The sequence below is a fragment of the Vulpes vulpes genome, chromosome 11 (genome assembly GCF_048418805.1).
Source record: "Vulpes vulpes isolate BD-2025 chromosome 11, VulVul3, whole genome shotgun sequence".
Classification (NCBI taxonomy): Eukaryota; Metazoa; Chordata; class Mammalia; order Carnivora; family Canidae; genus Vulpes; species Vulpes vulpes.
This window is the reverse complement of record NC_132790.1, coordinates 3807385-3829614: the sequence shown is the minus strand read 5'-3', so window position 1 is coordinate 3829614 and position 22230 is coordinate 3807385. Positions and strand designations below refer to the sequence as shown.

Here is a 22230-nt window from a genome sequence, read left to right as displayed (position 1 = left end):
TCCCAAACGGCCCTTCCTTCTAAGTGAGGGATTCCCTACAAGGAGATTACAGCTCGTGAAATGTCTTCAATGACATCAGTCTTCATTTCCTACAAGGAGTTTGTGCGCCCTTCGAAATATGTAGCTTTGCTGATTTGCAAGCATGTGGAAATTATTCTAGAGGGAGTGTTCCTATTTTCCTAAGAGTATTGATGAGGCTGATAAAAAAATTGCATTTTTTTTTTTTTAGCCATTGCTTATGAGCTATTAAAGTACAGATATGCCTTCAAACTCTAAAGTCAGGATGTAAGGCAGCATTACCCTTAAATGCTCCCGAATATTTTGTACGGATAGCATGTCTCTCAGTCCAAGGGAAGTATTCTGTTTCCTTTTTTTTTTATCTTTTTTTCCTCAGCATTGGAAAATATTGCTTTTTCTTTGTTCCAACATCAGATGAATTCACTGTTGTATTTATGGCTGTATTGTCACTGGGAAGGGAGGAGGTGGTTTCTTTAAATAATCGTGTCCACCGTGGCATGGTGTTTAGATTATAAAGGATGTAAAGCTTTGTGTCTCACGCTTTTCCCCAAGCATTTACTCAATAAATGGCAGGCGTAATTATTAGCACCATTGAATTCACTGTCATTTCTTTTCTCTTCTTTTCTCTTCTTTTAAAAAGGTTAAGTGACTACTTTTGGGGAAATATAATTAAAAGCAAAATTGCCTCCCAACCGAAAAAACACTTCCACAAAGATAGAAGAGAAATAAAATAATTTTTTTTTTTTTGCTTGCTGAATAAGCATTAAAACAAACTACGAGGTGCATGGCAGGCAATCTGCGAGAAGTTGGCAAAGACAGAGAGAAATCTCATCCTTTTCTACAGCCAAGCAGATACAACTTATTCCAGACGCTTTCTCAACATGAATGAAATTAGTTCTCAAGTAACAGTATCATTCGTCACATATAGTTTGTCCTAAATTAATTTGGTGTCTGCGGCGTCCACCTGCAGTAGCAAATTGGCTTTACCCAAAGGAAAAATAAAATTTATGACAAGAAGTAGTTTTGTAACCTGGTGGAGGTACCAGCTAACCTTAGACTCCTACCTTCCCAAGACACTGGAGATAAGGGAGTTACCTTTCTAATTTTTTTAAGACTTTTATTTTTTAAAGTAATCTTTATACTCAACATGAGGCTTGAACTTACAATGCGAGATCAAGAGTACCATGCTGTACTCGCTGGGCCAGCCAGAGGCCCCACTATGTTTTGTTTTTGTTTTGTTTGTTTGTTTGTTTTTAAGTTTTAACTTAAATTCCAGTTAGTTAACACATAGTGTAATAGTAGTTTCATGTGTATGACGTAGAGATTTAACACTTCCATACATGACCTGGTGCTCATCACAAATGCCCTTCTCAATCCCCATCACCTATTTAACCCCTCGTCCCTCTCACCTCCCCTCTGCTAACCACCAGTTTATTCTCTAGTTAAGTATCTGATTCTTGGTGTCCCTCTCTCTCTTTTTCTGCCATGTTCATTTGTTTTGTTTCTTAAATTCCACATATAATGAAATCATATGGTATTTGTCTTTTTCTGGCTGACTTATTTTACTTAGCATAATATAGTGTAATACTCTCTAGCTCCATCCATATCGTGGCAAATGGCAAGATTTCACTCTTTATTATGGTTGAGTGGTATTTCATTGAATATATTTACCATATATTACTTATCCATTCATCAGTCAGTAGACACTTGGGCTGTTTCTGTAATCTGGCAATTGTAAATAATGCTGCTATGAACATCAAGGTGCAGGTATCCCTTCAAAATAGTATTTTTGTAGTCTTTGGGTAAATACCCTATAGGGCGATTGCTAGCTCATAGGGCAGCTCTATTTTTAACGTTTTGAGGAACCTCCATACTGTTTCCCACAGTGGCTGCACCAGTTTGCATTCCCACAAATAATACAAGAGCATTCCCCTTTGTCCACATCCTTGCCAACACCTGCTGTTTCTTGTGTTGATTTTAGCCCTTCTGATAGATGTGAGGTGATACCTCCTTGTGGTTCTGATTTACATTTACCTGGTAATCGGTGGCGGTGAGCATCTTTTCATGTATCGGCCATCTGTCTGTCTTCTTTGGAAAAATTTGTATTCATGATTTCTGCCCATTATTAATTGATTATTCATTTTGGGGGTGCTAAGTTTTAGAACTTCATTATGTATTTTGGATACAAATCCTTTATCGGGTATATCATTTGCAAATAATTTCTCTCATTAAGCAGGTTGGCCATTTAGTTTTGTTGATTATTTCCTTCACTGTGCAGAGGGGTGCTATCTTTCTTTTACTTTTTATTTTTAATTGTTAATTTTTTTTATTGGAGTTTAATTTGCCAACATATAGCATATCACTTCGTGCTCATTCTGCCAAGTGCCTCCCTCAGTGCCCGTCACCCAGTCAATCGGGTGCTATCTTTCTTGATAGTGACATTTCAAAGAGATGGTTCTCAGGGTCAACGAAAAAAATATTCCTAGGTCTCAAAGCTGGTGAGTGCCTTATTTACCTCTTAAGAAGAATGAAATATATTTCAAAGAGAAAAAGAACTTAAAGGTTTTCTAAACTAAATGCTCTGAGAAAGAGGGAGGTAGTCTTATTTTCAATGGGGAAAATTAAACCTTTTATTATCCACTTTATAATTTTTATCAATTTGTGAGCTACAACCGATTCCACTTATGTGGAAGCTGAGGCTAGAAATAATTTCCTAATTTCCTAATGCTGACTAGCTGGTCAGTGACATTATCTGGAAATCAAATTTTGATTTTCAAATTTTGTATCTAATGAATAGGCTACAACATGCATAATGACAGTGGTATTTCTCTACGATTTGTCTTTTTTTGTTTCCCATGTTATCAATCCAGAAAGTATTGCTCAAATAAGTGTTTTCTTTTCCAAGTTTAGGTATCAGGGGATTGATTCATGTAGTGCCTGCATCACTATGAGGGGTGGTGGTGGGGATGGTGATATCTAACTCAGTATATACGTACTTGGATGTGTGTTTTTGGAAAACTTTAGGGATTTCTTTACGTCTTATTTAACACTTTTAATTTGAAGTCTTTATGTACATGTACATGCACATAATTTTTTTTTATATGAAGACAGCACAGTCTATTTTTTCCTTTTCTTTGTTTGTACCTTCCTTTCATAAATTTCCAGTCCCTCTGACTCTCCTCTACCCTTTCTTAACCTTTTTTTATTTCAAATTTTTATCTTTACTAATACAATCCTATCTATCTATATTGTCACATGATCCTATCCACATAGGCACATTCAGACACAAACGTATTTGTACATTCACAGGGCATGGTTCATTATTACTAGCATTGTATTAATGTATCATGCTCTTAATTTTTCCTCTTATTTTTTGGAAGTACCTCATGGAAATCCTTTTAAGTCAATTTGCGTGGCTTTAATTGACATGTAACTTAACCTTAAAATGATATACTATACCATGTGGTCAAAACTAGAGCCAGACAGTAGTTAAAGCAATAAAAACAGATTTTTATTCAGAGACTATTGCAGTTGGGGGAAAAGAGACCTCTGTATAGAACTGGACTAGTTTTGGCATGGACAAGTAGAGATTTACAGCTAAGGAGCACGGGGTGGGGTTGATCGATGGAAAATGGTAAAGAGGAAACATCAGTGGTATGGAAAGGTTCTGGCCAACCCAGCTTGACAGGATTCTTACTGAAAGCAGGCCAAAGTTGTCAGGTATTACCTGGAGAATGGTGGAGGATGAGGAATTGGATCTGATATCCAAGAGCCCAGGTATTGCCCAGTTCTGGATAATTGATTTAGCAAGATGCCTGCCAGAGCTTGGTGCTACAGGAGATGCTGAGGAGCTTGACTATAGTTTGGTCAAGGAGAGTCCTTGTCAGTGTATGTAACATAATTTATCCAGATCTCTTTTTTGGTTTCCAGATATTTATCTATGATTAATGTTCCTTTAAATCTATGTTTTGTGTTTCTATGAATACAGTCTCAGGTGCAGGATTGTTGGTAAAAGAACTGTATATTTAACGTCCTCTTGCCCAAAGGCTTATGATACTTCAGGTTTTGATTGTATTTATATGAGAGACCCTCCTTCCCCAAAGGATGCTTTTCTAGCCATCTTTTACACAGGAGCACAGAACGAATTCTGACGCACAACTTCAGTGAGCTTTGGCTTCTTCTCTTAATCTGCAATGGTAGAGCTTGAAAGAAAAATACCATGCAAATATCCTGGTGGTCACACTGAATGTGATCTGATAAGATGAAAAGTAAAAGAGTGGCTTCAGATAATACAGAGGCCTTTTAACAAAATAATCCATGACCTTTCTGCCAAGAATCAGAGGAGTTTCATAGTCCTCCTGAATTTCCTGAGGGCAGACACTGCTGTGTTTCCCAGGATACAACTCCCCGTGGTCACCAATTTAATATCCTGGCCAAAACAAGTAAAAGTCACTTTTATTCAATCTGCTTGCTTATGAAAAATAAGAATATACACTTTGGAACAGCTTTGACAACTGGAGGGAGAAAATAGTTTAAATCTTTCTTCTTTGGGTATGTTTTTGAGTTATTAATCTGACTATATATATATATATATATATATATATATATATATAATCTCCAAAATCTATCTCTCTTGGCAATTCACAGAGCAGTAAATTTCCTATAGAAAGCATTTTAAACTCCTGAGCATGGCATTTAAGAGTTTTGATAATTTGAATTTTACCAACTTCTTCAGGTTTTCTCTAATAGCGCAGTGAGTACCCTGTATGCACTTCTAGGCTATGTTGCTTGCTAGTTTATGATGTATATGCACTCGGCACTTTCCTTATACATTGTCATTACTTATATCATTCCCTCTGCTTAGGATACCTTTCCCTCTACTGCATTTAATAACCCTATTCATCATCTAAGACCCAACACAAATATATTTTCTTCCATGAAATTTTCCATGATTGTTTAACCCAAAGTTGATCCCTCCTAATGCCTTACTCTTGTTATATTTTGTCATATGCTATCCTCATCATGTTGTGTGTTCTTTGTTATCTATATATTATATGCTACTGGATTAGGGATAATGTATTGTTGATGTTTTGTTTCCGCCCCTCCCCCCAAAGATTCCTACATGTAGGAGGAACCAAGAAAACATTAACAGGGTTCATTTATTATACACACCATATAATGTGATATTTGGTCATCAAAGATACCTAGGGTTGAAAACTGAATTTACTATCTATGTGATCTTGGAGAAATTACTCTGGATCTATGCTTTCTTGCTTGCAAAATGAATATAATACTACATTTCTGGGAGATTATGGGAATTAATGATATATGTAAAACATCTGCCACATGTCTGACATATACTTGTATATAATAAATACAGGGTAGTATTTTTTAAAGAATGAGTAACATGAAACTATGGCTATGGCTGCCATAGTAAATGATTCTTTAAATGTAGGCAGAAATGCTGCAAACAGGTTGAATGGAATTTTGCATTTCTGCAATTATTATTTTTGTTATATTTCTGTAGGCAAAGCAAACCTTGAGATCTCACGGCACTCCTCCAGATTTTTGAATTTTATGAGATTTAATCTGCAGGCATTTGATGCAGTCTGGAGGATTTTTTCATTTAAAACAAAAGCCAAGGAAACAAAGTGAAGTTGAAACATTAGAACACTACTCCGTGAAGAGCGTTATTTCTATTGTATTTTCATTTAGGATAAACGTTGAGAAATATTGGTTCTGACAGGACATCAAAGGAGAAAAAAAAGTGTAAGGAAAGATTCCAAGAATGATAGGGACAAGTCTCAGAACACAAGAACCAGTTTGTAGAAACTTCCACTGGCCCAATCTAGGATCAACATCAAGTTAATAATAATTATTAGAAAAAGGAAGAGATGCACAGTTCTAAGCACTCATTATTCTATAGAGATTAGTATACAATTATTCATCAAAATACTATCTCTGAAAATAATTTTAAGGAGAAGAAGTAGATAGAACACATGACATCCAAATTCAGAAAACAAAGGAACCCATGTAGCTCTGAGCAAAGACTTAATGGAGAAAGTGAGATGAGGTACTTTTTCTATCTAGATTGACAGAGTAGGTGAAGGTATTCAAGGTTGATGTGAGAGTCTTTAAATTCATTTTAATTTCAGTTTCAGTTAATTCATGCAAATGAAAATAGACAAAAATGCATTAGAGATTTTCAAGACATACTCTTTGGTTGATAATTAAATACAGCACATACAAAAGGAAAGATAGGAAACCTGAGCAAAGAAAACAGAAAGAGAATAAAGGTCATTTCAAGCCAGAGGGCAGATGGCCTTGACCTTGACATCACTGAAGAGCACTGATATTTTAAACTGTAAGTTGATGCAAATAGAACTTTAAGGTTAGAAAGCCTGTTTTGAGAGCAGTGCATTAAATGGATTGGAGAAGCAAAAATTATCAATTAATATAGTGCTATAAATACATAATGAGGACTTGAATTAGGACAGTAACTGGGTAGTTGCAACTACAAGTTTTCAACTGTTCAGAGTTAGAGGAGATATGGGATTGAATCAAGCAGTTGGTGGTCTTTGAGAACTAAAGAAAATAATTAGCTAAATAATGGCCCCCAAATTTCCATCTTTAATGAAATTGAACATGTTTGTTGTCAATGTTGACACCAATGGAAAAAACTGAACAGAATGCCAAATCCCTTTGAAGGCTTTGGAGAACCACCAGTGCACAAGGTGACAAGACTCAAAGGACTAATCTCTGAGAAATTAAGTACTAGGAAGTTAACAACTGGAGCTAAGCTTAGAAATATGACCATCATTCGTGTATACATACGCATTTACAATATGATTTTGAATGTTTTCCCATGAAGAAATGAAGTGTATTTCTCTGCCTCTTGAATGTGTCCTGGACTTGTGACTTGCTTTGTGACAGATGCAATATGGCAGATGTGGTGTTATACTACTTCCAGGCCTAAACCTGAAAATATTCCTTTATTTCTGCTAATTTCCTTAGGACCCAAACCAACCTGAATAGAAATAAGCACAGGCTAACTCTCTGGATGATGAGGGACATACGAGACCAGGCCTTCAGCAACAAACTCATCTCCTAGTGAGTCAGTCACAAAAGCAGAGCCATTTATTTGACTAGGAAATGATCACAGAAGCAACTGTAAGCCCAGCCTAAAGGAGCCATGCCCAGATGAGCTCAGGACAAGTTTGTGATATTCAGAATCATGAAATAAGTGAATGACAATGAATGACAATGGACAAATTCCTAAAAATAATGCATATTACTAATATTGACATAAGGACAGTTAGGATATCTGAACAGTTGCATGTATCTTAAAGCATTAAATCTGTAAATAAAGACCCTCTCACAAAGGAAACTGCAAACCAGATGGTTTACATGTCAATTCTGCGCATTCAGATAGGAAATATTACTAATCTTTCACAAATTCTTTCAGATAATAGGAAAAGAGGTCACACTTCCCAATTTTTTTATGAGCTAAACATAACCTAGATATGAAGCTTTGCATGGATATGACGAGAAAGGACATTATAACTAAATTTCTCCTATAAGGATAAACGTAAAAATCCTAAACAAAATATTAGCAAACTGAATCTAACAGAATTATATGTAATAAACAAAATGATTGATTTCAATAATGAGAGTTTGATTTAATGTAGTCATTAATCGTATGTGAAATGAATCAGTGTGATTCAGCACATTAATAGTGTAAAAGAAAAAAAATGTACATGATCATCTCATTGGGTGTGTTCATGAGACAAGTTTCTACTGTGATACTGCTACATTATAAATTACTCCAAAAGCCTGATGGATGGCTTACAAAAACATTTAGTTTTCAAACTCATGTTGAGGAGTTCCTGGGATGTTTCTGCTTCAGAGTATGAATCAAACTCGGGTTTGCTCTACATATTTTCTTTTTGAAGTAACCTGAAGTTGCAGTAGTTATCTGGGGGAGTTTCTTCATGTGGCCATTAGCAGGAGAATAAGAAACTAAGCAAAATCAGACAGACAACATTTACCGTCTTCAGTGTATCTCACCCATTAACATTCCATTGAAGTGTCACATGACCAAATGAATGGTGTGGGGGTTTCTATCCTGCCTACATTTGCAATATGGTAAAGGATGGGAGGAATGGAAGAGCTGTGAGCAAACATGCAAATTATGTACCATAATAAAAAAAAAAAAAAACTAAAATATTTGATAGCATTCAGATTCCATTTGTGATTAAAACTGAAATAAAAGAAATCTTCTTTATATCTGATTTTTAAAAATGGAAAAATTGACCAAAAAAGCCTATTGAAAATACCATATTTGTGGTATTGAAAGCTCTTCTCCCTGCAACCTGGGATAAGAAAAAGGTGTCTATATCCCTACAATCTGGAATAAACAAAAAATGTTTATATCACAAATTTTATTGAACATCTTAGAATAGGTCCTTGGTTCTTGATAGCAAAGTAAGATAAAGAACTTAAATAAAAGTATTGAAAAAAAAGAAACTGTGTTTGTGGACAATGTGATTATTCACATAAGAAAACACAAAACATGCACAAATAATTTCTGTACTTGATAATTTGCTGAATGCAAAATCACATACAAAAATCTGTGCTTTAATATATTAGCAATATATAATTTTAAATGAATGCTTATAAGAGATAACATTTATAATCAGATCAAAATATTTTTCAAATATTTACACATTTAAGTAGTACAACTCCAGTGAACAACTTTGAATATAAAAGATTAATAATTAGGTCTATACTTATATCATCAGTTTATTCACTAAAAGACACCATTGAGAGATAGAAAATTCCAACAGCAGAAGAAGTAATTATGTTTTTGATATGTTTAACCATCAAAGGGCTCATGTATGGAATATATAAATACCACCTACAAATAAATCATAAGCAATGGGCAAACCAATGGAAAAAAGGCAAAAGGCATAGTCAGACATTTTATAAAAAATAGTACTTAAATAAAATTTTGTGTAAAGTACCCACTTTAAGTCACCAGAAAAATTCAAATTATAGCTAAAATGGAAGTTCTACTGTATAACCAGTAGGACAATTGAAATTTGAAAATACTGACAATACCACAGTCTATAAGAATTTGAAGCAATTGAAATTCTTCACCTCTCTTATACTATAGCTGATTTGAAAAATCCTTTGGCAGTATTTGCTGAAGTTGAAAATGTATGCCCTATATGAAGCAATTGCTTCCTTAGTTATGTACTTGGTTAAATATAAGGCATATGAAATATTCATAGAATTGTTCATAACAGTCAACAACTGGAAAAAAAAAGGTGTCTGTCAGCACTAGAATAGATACATTGCAATATCATTACTCATTCATATACTATGCAGTGATTAAAAACTATTTCTCCACATAATAGGGAAGAGTTTCACAAATATAGAAGAGTTTCCATGTTGCATAAAACAAATAAAAAGGACAGTCAACATTTGCATGAATTTCAAACACAGACAATTGATCATGAAGTCATAGAAATAAAAATATTGGTTATATTTGGGGAAGAGAATCAATGTTATAAATGGGTGAAGTCAAAGAATATCATCTTGAGTGAATTATTTTTAAAATTTCTTACATTTTTACTTTGTGAGAGTTCATGAAATGTGCCCTGCAGATTGTGTATTTTTTTCTGCGTGTTACAGCTCATTAAAATTTTTATTTAAAAAAAAATGTCCTGAGAAAAATGGTATCACCTGAAAATTATAGCTAGTATTTGCATATGTCTACTCACTGATAAAACAGAATTATTATAGCTATCCTAAAACCACAAACAATAAAAAGGTCTACTCTCATTTTCTCTACTTGGCATTGGTCTGGAGGTCTTAGCCAGTACAACTAACAAAGATGGGAAAAAAAGTCATGAGAATAAAAGATGGTCGGTATTATTGAAAGAAAATAGTGGCGGCCCCTTGAAAAAGCCAAACAAATCAACTAAGTAACTATGTAACAAGTATGACATTCATTTAATAAGATATCTGGAATCAAGATCAACTGAGTCAATAGCTTTAAAAGAAACTGGCACCATTCACGTAGGCAGTGAAATGGAAAATCTACCGATAATAACAATAAGCCTAACAAGAAATGAGCAGATTTAGAAAATTGAAAACATACAGTAAAAAGATATTTGGTACAGGAGAAAAGTGTCATTTCAAAATCACTGGGGAAAGGATTGTCACAACTATACTAAGACAATTGGCTGTGCTTTTTATTCTCATATTTAAAAGATATATGTATATGTTTATATAATATTCCAAAATTAATTTTGTAGCATAGCAACAATTAACTAGTATATCTTCATAACCACTTTTTTTAAAAGAATGTAAATTCAATTAGCCAACATATATATAGTACATTATTTATTTCAGATGTGGTTTTCAATAATTCAACAGTTGCATATAATACCCATCAATCATATCTCACATCTTCTTTAGCCATCATCTGTCGATGGACACCGAGGCTCCTTCCACAGTTTGGCTATAGTGGACATTGCTACTATGAACATCGGGGTGCAGGTGTCTCAGTCTTTCACTGCATCTGTGTCTTTAGGGTAAATCCCCAGCAGTGCAATTGCTGGGTCGTAGGGCAGCTCTATTTTTAACTCTGAGGAGCATCCATATAGTTTTCCAGAGTGGCTGCCCCAGTTCCCATTCCCACCAACAGTGCAGGAGGGTTCCCCTTTCTGCACATCCTCTCCAAAATCTATGGTTTCCTGTCTTGCTAATTTTCCCCATTTTCACTGGTGTGAGGTGGGATCTCATTGTGGTTTTGATTTGTATTTACCTGATGGCCAGTAATGCGGAGCATTTTCTCATGTGCTTGTTGGCCATGTGTAGGTCTTCCTCTGTGAGATTTCTGTTCATGTCTTCTGCCCATTTCTTGACTGGATTATTTCATTTTTTGGATGTTGAGTTTGGTAAGTTCTTTATAGATCTTGGATACTAGCCCTTTATCTGATGTGTCATTTGCAAATATGTTCTCCCATTTGTAGGTCACCTTTTAGTTTTGTTGACTGTTTCTTTTGCTGTGAGGAAGTTTCTTTTTTTATCTTGATGAAGTCCCACTGGTTCATTTTTGCTTTTGTTTCCCTTGCCTTTAGAGACACGTCTTGCAAGGAGTTGCTGTGGCTGAGGTCAAAAAGGTTTCTGCTTGTGTTCCTCTCCTAGAATGTTGAGATAAAAAAAAAAATCTATTGTTTGAGTCACCCATTCTGTCGTCCTTTGTGACAGCAGCCCCAGAACACAAATACAATAACTAAGCCAAGATATGAATGGGTAAAAGGCAATGCACAGATAATTCTTAGGGGAAGAAAAGGAAGTACTAATAAAAGTGAAAATACAATCAATCTTCCCAAGAAAGTGATTGAAAATTATGTCCTAAAGAAGGTATCATTTTCAACTCATGCCACAACGTGATTAGGTAAAGGAGGAAGACAATTTCCAGTTGAACTGAATGTGTTGAAAAGAATGCCAGAATTCTGTACTGACGATAAAGGTATAGATTTAAATATTTTCTAGGGAGACAATTTATTGGTGCCTATAATTTTTTAAAGATTTTATTTATTTATTCATGAGAGACACACAGAGAGAGGCAGAGACACAGGCAGAGGGAGAAGCAGGCTCCCTGTGGGGAGCCCAATATGGGACTCGATCCCGGGACCCCGGGGACTTACTCAACCACTGAGCCACCCAGGAGCCCCTACTGGTACTTCTAAAAATTAACATTTAACTCTGGAATGAACTGTTTCCGTTATAGGAATATATGCCATAGGAATTTTCAGGAAAATATATTTGTACCTCATATGTGGATTACTTTGAAAAGAGAAAGAAAAATTGAAAACACCCTAAATGTCCAGTGGTAAAATAAAATAAAATATATGCACGGAAATTTTAATATGTATAGATGTGGAAAGAGCTCTGAGATGTGCAAGCCAGTTTCAGGATACAACTGTAGGAAGATCATGTAGATATTAAAAATATATATGCATGTATATTATGGGGAAAATAATATGCATTGGGATAAATCATTCATAAATGTGATAAAATGCTAACCAGTGCTCTATTAAGGTTGCTTTTACGGAGTAATCTGTTTTCCCCTTTTATAAGAACCTCGAATGATTGAAACTGAAGTGGTGCTATTAACTAACACTTTGACTACTATATTTATCTCTGAAAAATTGTATCTTTTTTGTGGCTTCCAGTTGTACTTAGTGGAATCACAGAGGGATGTAAACTGGTTCTCTTTCTCTAATGAATTTATTCAAAGGCCAAATATAGTGATAGCATTTAAAGATGATTATAAATAATACAAAAGGAAATGCTATTTCTAATTTTACTTAATGGAAAATAATAAATGGCAAAAAATTCCAGTACCAAAAACATATATCGGTGCAGGAAGAAGTAATAGATAATGGGTTCTGCAGTGGCACAGTGAACATTTCACTATGATAAACTGATAAGCTCCTAGTCAAGTCACTGTGTTCTTCTTCCAGAGTGCCAGCTGACACCCCGGGCCCTGGAGGCTGACCACACCCCTAGTAGAAATCTGTCCTGGGAAGTGGATTCAATTTCTTCAACTTTCTTAAGATTAGCGCTTATCTGACAGGGTTGTTCTGCAGATTAAATGAATATATAAATATTAGATATAATATTCATATAATACATAATATATAATTCATATTCGTATAATATGTAATTCATATAATATTCATATTATATATAATATTTATATATTATATAATATCATGTGCATATATTTATATATAAATAAACGATATAAATATATAATACTGTATATGATATATATAATAATAAATATAATGTATATAAAATATAAAAATAATTATATATAATAATATATACACACACACACACACACCATCTTGCTTGTAAGACATTATCAATCCATGTTATCTAACATAGTGATTTATCCTGGTCCCTTATTCTAATTTTGGAGATGTGGTTCTTCTCACCAACATTTAGGAGAAACGAACTGGGGTATGAATTAAAGCTGAGTAGTTAGACACAGGTGAATGCGGCCTTTCCACTCATTAGTTGACTTTGCTAGTGAGCCTGAGAGGAACTGGTGGGGCACTATTAATCAGTGAAAATCTCAAGGCCAGGAAGAAATACTGGGGTTCCCAGCAGGGGAGCATTCCAATTTCCTTCAAACAAGAATGTAAACCGGTGCTAAAAAACAACAGTTAAAAAACAGAAAAAAAAAATATAGAAGCACAAAGAATTGGGTTAGAAATCTGTCGGAGATGGCATCACTAAGGTCATTGGTAGGCCCAGCTCCTTTATAATGCTGTAGAAGACTGGGAATCCATCAAATTTCTCAGTGACAGAATCTTTAAAACACTAATTTTGAACCCTAGGGGTTCAAAACTCTACATGGGTTGCTCCTTTAATACATAGGTTAATATTGCATTTTATAGATAACAATAAATAAAAAGTTAGAGCCATTTTCTTACAAGTTTAAAACTGATTGTCAACCTTTCACTAAAACACTCTTCTTCGTAGGAAGATGACTTCTCTCCCAGGAAAGGGCTGCGTCCAACAGTTGCCTACGCCCGAAACATGGCATCATTAATAGCCAGCGCCCTGCTGCTCTCTCCCCATAACACACCGACAAAAGACATTTGAAAAAATATTAGGTTTCATTGATGCAGTTGTGCGTGTTTTGCTGAAATGAGTCCCGGCTTCCCTGTCTCTGCAGTTTCTAATCTAATTTAGGCCACTACAACCTTTTCCTTGGATTGTTGCCGTGGTAACTTCCTTTCCAGCCTCTCTTTCTCCAGGTTTTTCCCTCCTCTTGTTCACTCTCCAGTCTTTGGCCAGGAAAATCTTTATGAAACATAAACCCAACCATACCAGTCCCTGTTCAGTTACTTACACTTGTTTTCAAAACGATCGCCAAAACTCCTGCCCCTTAGCCTTCTGCATCTGTTTGCTCATGCTCTCCACGTCCTCATTTTATTTTATTTTTTTTCCACGTCCTCATTTTAGCAGCAAATCCTGACACCCCACCCCCTGCCTTAGAACTCTAAATCTTCCAATATATACTCACTTTTTTAAAATTTCAGGTTCAGGGAGCTTGTTTTTATTTGTATTTACACATGCTTTCCGCTTCTATATAGCTAATTTCTACTTATCTTTCCATGAGTATCTTATGTTTTATATTACACTTTTCTCCAGGAAGTCTTCCATAGATTAGCAACTCTCGTGTGTCCTCCAGTTGATCATTTTAACCTCCCCTATCAGGTAGAGTTCTAGGCTACCTTTGTCTACTAGGATGATGTTATGGAAAATAGCTGCTTTCCGAGAGGTACCTGATAGACTATCCTCTACCTGCAAAGATACACAGCATTGTTTTGAGAAAACTCTCTGTAGCCTAGAAAGTCCTCAATGCCGAATGAAACCTTTGTTATAAAGCTGCTTGATCTTCAATTTTCTCCTTTTAGATGAAAGAGGAAAAACAAAACATCCTAGTAATTAATGCTGCAATTAATCCAGATTTTGCTTTACATGCAGGGGCTTGTGATTGTGTTATGTGGCTAAAGGCCAGTGGAAGCACTTGAGGGGCTCTCATGCGATTTTTTTCTGTGTTAGACAGGACTATGAAGAGCTAGAAAAGCAGCTGAAAGAAGTCTTTAAGGAGCGAAGCAACATCCTCCATCAGCTGACAAAGACATCAAGAGAACTTGATGGAATTAAAGTCAACCTTCAGGTGAGATGAAATCTCATTTTCCTGGTCACCTGGTTTGTCTCGGTGGATTAACATTAAAGACTCCTGCATTTTTTTTTTTTTTACCAGTTTTGAATATGTTTCTGGGTTCCACCAGAGGAGTTATTTATTATCATATGAGCTTTGAAAAGAAATGTCATTTTAAATGCAGTCTGGGAATCTGTGGTTTGCAAATTCAGGAAGGAGAAAATTATTTGCTTGGCAAGGCCATCAGTCTCTCCTAGCTCCTAAGATCAATTTGACCCCTGTGTTGTTTTTTTTTTTTACTATTCTGAAATGATGAAAACTAATTATGACAATGAGTTGAATGAATTTAGGAATGATCTCTGGAAGAGAACTTTAAATTCCACACAGGATAATTCTCAGGATTCTTTAATAATCTTCATTACTAAAATGGGAAAATGCCTTAGAAAGGAAAGAGTCATCCATGAACATGTATTAATACTCAGTGAAATCTCAAGCAAAAAACAAAGACAAGATCTATATCTGATAAGAAAAATTTTCTGAAGTACTTGATGATATATTTCAATATTTGATTGAACACTGGAATTTATTGGGGACCCGATTGTAATTTTCATAATATATCTGTGAGGTAGATACGACTCATGTGATTTTTCATGTTATACGTGTGAGATTATGCTTAAAAAAAAAGATAAGTTCTTTTTGAATGTCACAAGGGAAGCTGGAGTTTAAATACACGAAATGTGGCTTCAGGGCCTATTAGTTACTGCGCTCAACCATGTTTCTGAAACATGTGGAGTCGGTGTTGTCCTTAGCTTTCTATTCCTTGAAGATGGAGATGATGATGATGATGGTGTCAGCTGCCACTACAGCTTATTGAACACAGTCAAGGTCTTCCGTTAGGGATGCCCTGTAAAATTTTTATTTATTTTTTTACATGAAGACTATGCTGTGGTTATGAGTAGTTTCCTATAGGTGAGAAAACAAGATTCGGAGAAAGGTAAATTCTAGAAGACACAGAGTAAGGTCGCAGAGCAAGTGGGTAAATGAGCCTAGTGCCCAAGCTCTTGTTCCATAAGCTATGTTACAGCTTGAAAACATGAAATTAGGAGCAGAAAGCCCACCATATACCCCATTAGAACAGGGAGCAGGGTAATGTCAGTGCCATGATGGAAGAAGACACACATGGTGGGGAAGCCCTGGCTTGGATGGAAAGGGGGTTAAGGCAATTTCTGGAGTGAGCTGATAGTGGAGTTGCACCTTATTGCTTAAGTAGAAATTCACCAGTCATATGAGGCTGCAGAGAATGTTCAGCGCACCTGCACCTCTCAGAGGCGTGGACCACCTGGCGCTTCCAAACTGTTTCATGCATATGGTGAGATGCCCACGTGTGACCACAACACTCAGTATCGCTGTACCAATAGTCTGAGTCAACACGCCCAATCACAATCTGGAAAACTGCTTGATAATAATATATGATTTCATAGAATCCTGTTTTCTTTTTTTAAGGGTAACAATTGTACCACTAAACGTAGTTGCAATTTTTTTTTCATTTTATTTTTCAGTTGCAATTTTTAAAACGCTTTTCTCTTTCCATTTTGTGTCAGCCACTGTGTGAGGTATTTATTTTCTTTAATTTTTCTTATTTAAATCCCCTTGGCAACCTCTTCACAAAATTAAGATAATATTTTACTCATAAAATGAGGTTAGTAGGCCAAGGAAGTGCCCACTCATACATCTAATAAATACTGATTCTAGGTTTTAAACTCAGAGTGAACACTACAGAGACCATTCCACATGTTTCCCCCAGTGGGACTCCGTGAAGGTAGGAGCTTTGAAAGTTCTGTTGCAGTCTTCTCTGTAACCGTGGCCCCTGAATGGGATGGCAATACCCATCAACCACTAAGCACTGTGCTGATTCATGAAGAGGCATATCAACCTTTAGTATCCTGAAAAGAACCCAGAATATTTCCCAAGGAGTACACCCCACTTCTCTGGACATTGCTAGGTAAATTATCAAGGACCCTCCAGCTCTTCCACTTAGATATGCCTTGCCGAGTCCTATCTGTATCTACCCTTTTCATTTCTGCATCTCATATTATTTTTCATTTTTTAAAAAAATTTTGAATTTCTTGAAGATACTCATCTGCTTGGTCTTGGTTTCCTTCAGAATGTCCAGTATATAGCAGATGGTCCATACATCAGCAGGCATATTTCGTTGCACTTTTCATCAAGCGTTTTCCGCATCTCTTTGGTCCTCTGAGTTTTCCAGTCACTGTCTAAAGCAGACGCTTCAAAAATCTCATCCCTGTTTTTCACCTAAGGAAGGCAAAGGGCAGATTTGGGGACCTGCCTCAGGTCATAGGATGGTGATGCACTTTGAGCTGTAAAATCCCGTGATGGGCAGTGCCCTCCACCGCCTCTCGCTTGAATTCTTCGTCCTGCTTTCTTTGTATTTTGTGTCAAGCTGTTCTTTCCAAATAAGCAAGACAACTTGCATTGATCGAGGAATGACCTCAGTCAGTTATTTTAGGAAAGAAGTTTCCCTTACGCAGTTCAGCCCACCACATCCTGATCAGAATGCTAATTTTGTGGTATGAAAATTGCCTGATGTTAGCCTTAGACTATGGAATTTGTGAAGGCAGACACTGTGCCCCTGCATAGGACTTTGCATGATTCACAACAGATATTTGTTCAAGAGATACCGAGTAAACAGTGTCCGCCGTCCCTAAGAGTGTCCGTTCCCTGCCGGCCACAGCTGCTCTTCCTGCAAACAGTGTCTCTGCTCCTAATACCAGCTTCAGCTTCTAATGTCAAGAAAGATAGCTTGCCCTGTTAAATAGTTTGTTGCGTATAAATAGAAAAGTTGTCAGGGAAGACTTCAGGGGACAGAGTGTGTAATGAGAAGAGCTCAGCGGGCTGTGTGAAGTCCCGGCCTGTGGATGCTGACTTCGCCAGGGTCAATAAACACTAATGACTGAGCCAGTACTTTCTAATTTTTTTCCCCTAAATACCCGACCTTGTCAGAGCAGTTACGGTTTTACATGGCCTTAGTTTCTCTGTGTATTCTGGTGCGTTGCTCACTCATCATAAATAGGCAAGAACTAACAGGTGCATGCTCTTTGGCTGCTGTGATCTCGAATCATGTTATCACTTAGCTGATTCAGAGAGGTCTTTTATGTCCATTTGAATCTGTAGAAACTATGCCAGAGCTGGTTTGTCATAGAGCAGAAGATGTGTGTTGTAGTAAAGGCCCTAGATGTGGGAGAGCAGTTCCCCCTCCAAGGCTGACACTCAGCTTCTTCCCTTTCATTACGGCGTAGCACCGTCCTGGGTTTGGTGTCAGAAATCCCCATGTGCATCCCTAGAGCCCTGAGCATCACTTTGGCCTCATTTGCACATTCTCGTTCCTGGGCGTAAGAGCAGTCACACCTGTGCCACCGACACAAATTAAAGTGAGTCTCAATTTATCACTTGAATAAGATTTTCTTTTCCCACTTTTCTTATCAGTCTTTGAAAAATGATGAGAGATCTTCCAAATCTGATGTTGAGAAGCTTCTGGAAATAGGTCAAAGACAAAGGTAAGATTGTACATTCCTTTAATTTCCTCAGTTCTTTTTTTCCCCCATAGTGTCAAACTCCATTCAGAAATTTCACAAAAATCTTATCTTCTTACTTAGACACGAATGCATCAGAATCATATTGAAATGCAGGTTTGTATACAGTAAATCTATGGTGGGGCTGAAAATTGTGCGTTTCTAACAAGTTCTCTGGTGATCAGGACACTATGCTGCTTGTCTGAAGATCACAGAATATTTATGGATCTGTAGTATTGTCCTCTGTTATCCTCGTAAGATAGAGCCCGGGAGGTCAGCCCATCAGTAGACAGATGCGCTAGCGCTGACCTCCGTGGGCCACGTGTAATAGGATGAAAACTTGACCACGATGATAGCGATGGCGGTGGTGAGAAATGGGGTAATCTATTAACCATATAGGTAGAATTGGTCTGGTCTTCTTGGTGTTGGGTTGCGTTTTTTTTTTTTTTTTTAAGAAAGCGTATCATGAGATTTGTTTGCACCATAAAAAGCTAGATTTGAAATTGCCTCTCAAAGGAAAAAAAAAGATATTTTAAGGTAGAAACAAGCGAGCATTTGTTATACACTTAGAAGCTCTGCCTGCCACATGCTTTACATTATTTTCCCATTTCACCCTCACAATTACCTTATACAGTAGATATGATCATCCCTGTCTAATAGGTAGGAGCTTGTTGCTCACAGGGCTTACACGAGTTGATGAGAGCTGTCAAGTGGAATCTGCTCGGCTGTTTCACCCAATAGCCACACCCTTTCACCTAAGTTCACTGCTCACAAAGCACGAAGCTGCCAAAATATTACATGCTTTCTACTGTGCTCACCATCTTGCATCTTCCCCGCTGTCCTCGCCTTTTGGCCCAGAACCCTATCATGGACATACATTCGGGGCAAACCAATGACACACTGCAAATACCAAACTAAATGTCTTATATTGACTCTTTTTATTATTTAAATGAGATTATTATTTCTTGAACATGAAATTCCCTTCAAAGTCCAGTGTTAAAGAGTTTGGAATGGTTGGTGGGTGGAGATTCCCAGAAGGCAGTTTTGGATTCCGTGTGCCAAAGGATCGGGCACAATTGCATTCTCTGGAAACAAAAAGAATGTGCGGGAGAGTGGCAAGTGCTCCACTACAATACCTGTTGGGAACCACTTGGAAAAAAAAAATGCTTTCCTGTGGTGTGGTTCTGGTGAGTGTTTTTTTTTTTTTTTTTTAATTTACAAATTGATGTGAAGATGTATGAAACAGCTGCCCTGTCAAATCCCTTGCAACCACGAAATTCTGTGTGGAAATGTGCTCAACACCTGGGCAACCTATCCTAGGTGTGACTGGAGCCGTCGGCTCTTTAGAATTAAAGACTCAGTTTGGTACCAAATAGCACCCTAGAGTTGTAGTGATAGTTGGGGTCAGTCCCTCTTGGTAGAGGGGGCCCATGAGCAAGTCAGGAGTCTACTCTCTAAGAGTATAATAACGTAGCCAGGCTGTGAGGCAGAGAGTGGGGGCTCCCGAAAGCCTGAGAGCAGTGAGAACAGGTAGCAATACGCTTAGAAGGCAGAAGAGGATATAGAGACATCCAGAAGGTCAAAGATCATCTTTACCATCCTGGCTCACAGCTTTCCTGGATGTGAAAATGTCCAGCATCCCCTGCCTTCTCCTGTGTTTGTTAACAGCTTTAAGGTTATTTTTGTTCTGCTCCCTACATTGCCTATAGAAGTCAGGATGTGGGATTTTTTTTGACACACACACACATACACACACACACACTCATTTTTATTTTTATAAGGTATGTGATACTTTAAAGAAATATGAATCACTTAAAAATTTTAAAAATGATCATTTTAAAGTTCAAAAATAATGAAATAATAATCATAAAATCTTACCATAATTCTTTTTTTTTTTTTACCATAATTCTTTTATCACTTAGAATAGTTTATATTTTGATTCGGTGCTTGTTAAAGATCTGAGTGTTAGAGATAGCACAGAGGTCCTTCCTCCTTTCCTTCTTCCCTCTGGCCCTTCTTTCTCTCTCTCTGTAAAGGTGGTATAGTGACTCTAAGAATTTGAACCCATAAGATCTAGAACACAGTTTCACCACCGCTCTCTGTAGCAGTTTTCTGTTTGTACTATTACATCATAGTTTGATATGAACATTCTAGGAGTGTCTGGTGCACTGTAAGCCTACGACATGTGTAGGTATTACTGCTACGTTATATTATGCCACAAATGCTGTTTGTGGAAGACTGGAAGATAACAGAAACAGGAATAGAAGTCTACATTTTAGATGTCCATACATGAAACAATCCTGATAACTGATATGTATTTGAGGAAGGAATGAAAATCCTCTCTAAGCGAAAGCATGTTACAAGCTTCACGTCGGCAAACATAAGTCATCTAAGACACAAAGGGTCTGTGATTATATTATAACTTGTTCCAGTTATATTTTGCCTTGACAGAGTCCAAATTGATTTGATTTGAAAAATATTTTTTAAGATTTCATTCATTCATTTGGGAGAGAGAGAAACAGAGACAGAGCATGCACAGGGGGAGGGGCAAAAGGAGAGGGACAAAGAGGCTCCCCGCTGAGCAGGTTGCCCGATGCAGGGACACACACACACACACACACACACACACACACACGCTCCATCCCAGGACCCTGAGATCATGACCTGAGCCAAAGGCAGGTGCTTAAACGACTAAGCCACCCAGGTGTCCCGATTTTAATAATCCTATAGACTCTCACTGATATTCCTGAAATTGAGTCTGGAGTTAAGAGTTTCTAGAATAAGAAATCTGGGAGCGTCATTAAATCCCATTGGACAAAAGAATAGCACGTAGTTGTGTAGGATGTGGTGGTCACAGAATGAACCTAAGGACCTAGAGTGGTGCTGGTGGTTATGACAGAGATGTCATATATTTATTAAGTGATCATTTTGTGCTAAGTATTTTGGCTACGTCGGGTCATCTAACCTCACTGCACACCTATCAGGCAGCTCTATTAGTGACCCATTTTATAGATGAAGAAAATTGGCCTCAGAGGGTACACGCCAATCCCTAGGCTCCACAGCGTGGTTATGCACAAGGGTTGCAGAGGTGGTCTTTTGGCACTGGATTGGGAATTTTAAATTAGTTTGAGATCTACTTGTAAGGCTAGGAATGGTTTCTCTTTGGCTATTGTTGCTTTAAAGGAGTTTATTCCTTTTTTAATTTTTTTAAAATTTTTTTTAGGAGTTTATTCCTATAACCAGAATAATACACACACACACAAGCACACACACATGCACCAACCCTTATCTGGTATCAGAACTTTTGGAAGTGGTATCTTAGGTGATAAAATATAGGCACAGAAAGATAGTATGATTTGTCATAAGTGAGTCAATCTTAAACCCTTGAGAGGAATGCATAATTATAGAAATGTTTATATTTTTAACAAGTGAGACAAGGTCCATATGTATGAGTGAGCTTGAGACGTGATGTGTGTGTATATATACAGACGTATATATTTCTTTTATTAGCCACAATAAATGAGGCAGCCCTCAAGTTCGAAATAAGTCTCTTTTCTCTTCATTTTTTATAAAATGTCTCAGGCTTTATAAAGGATGCCTGAAGTACACCACCTTAGAATTAATCAATTAGGAGCACCCAAGGGGAAGTTGTAATTTCATCCTATTGGCAAGTCTGTGGCGACTTTTTTTTTTTTTTCCTAACCAGCATGTTCACACCCTGGCATGCTGTCACTAAAATTAGCTTTTCAACTCTAATTATTACGTTGATTTGATTTAGCACATTATGCAGCTCCCAGATGATTCCCACAGTGGGATTCTCATAAGACACTATAGCGAGGCAATTTCCTTTAAATACAA

The 22230-nt window shown here is 36.9% G+C and overlaps 1 protein-coding gene across 3 annotated transcripts in view; it reads left to right on the top strand.

Moving 5' to 3' along the window:
* Positions 1 to 22230, top strand: part of LUZP2 (leucine zipper protein 2) — a 474256-nt gene that overhangs the window by 199998 nt on the left and 252028 nt on the right. For 2 of the 3 annotated variants that reach the window (XM_072725378.1, XM_072725377.1), the window contains exons 2-3: positions 14684 to 14797; positions 18287 to 18357. Coding sequence is in view for 2 of the 3 variants with exons in the window: in XM_072725377.1 (XP_072581478.1) it covers positions 14684 to 14797; positions 18287 to 18357 (185 nt within the window). In the remaining variant the exon portion in view is untranslated. Of the gene's footprint in view, positions 1 to 14679; positions 14798 to 18286; positions 18358 to 22230 lie in introns of all 3 variants that reach the window. The other variant, XM_072725376.1, reaches the window with a different exon arrangement.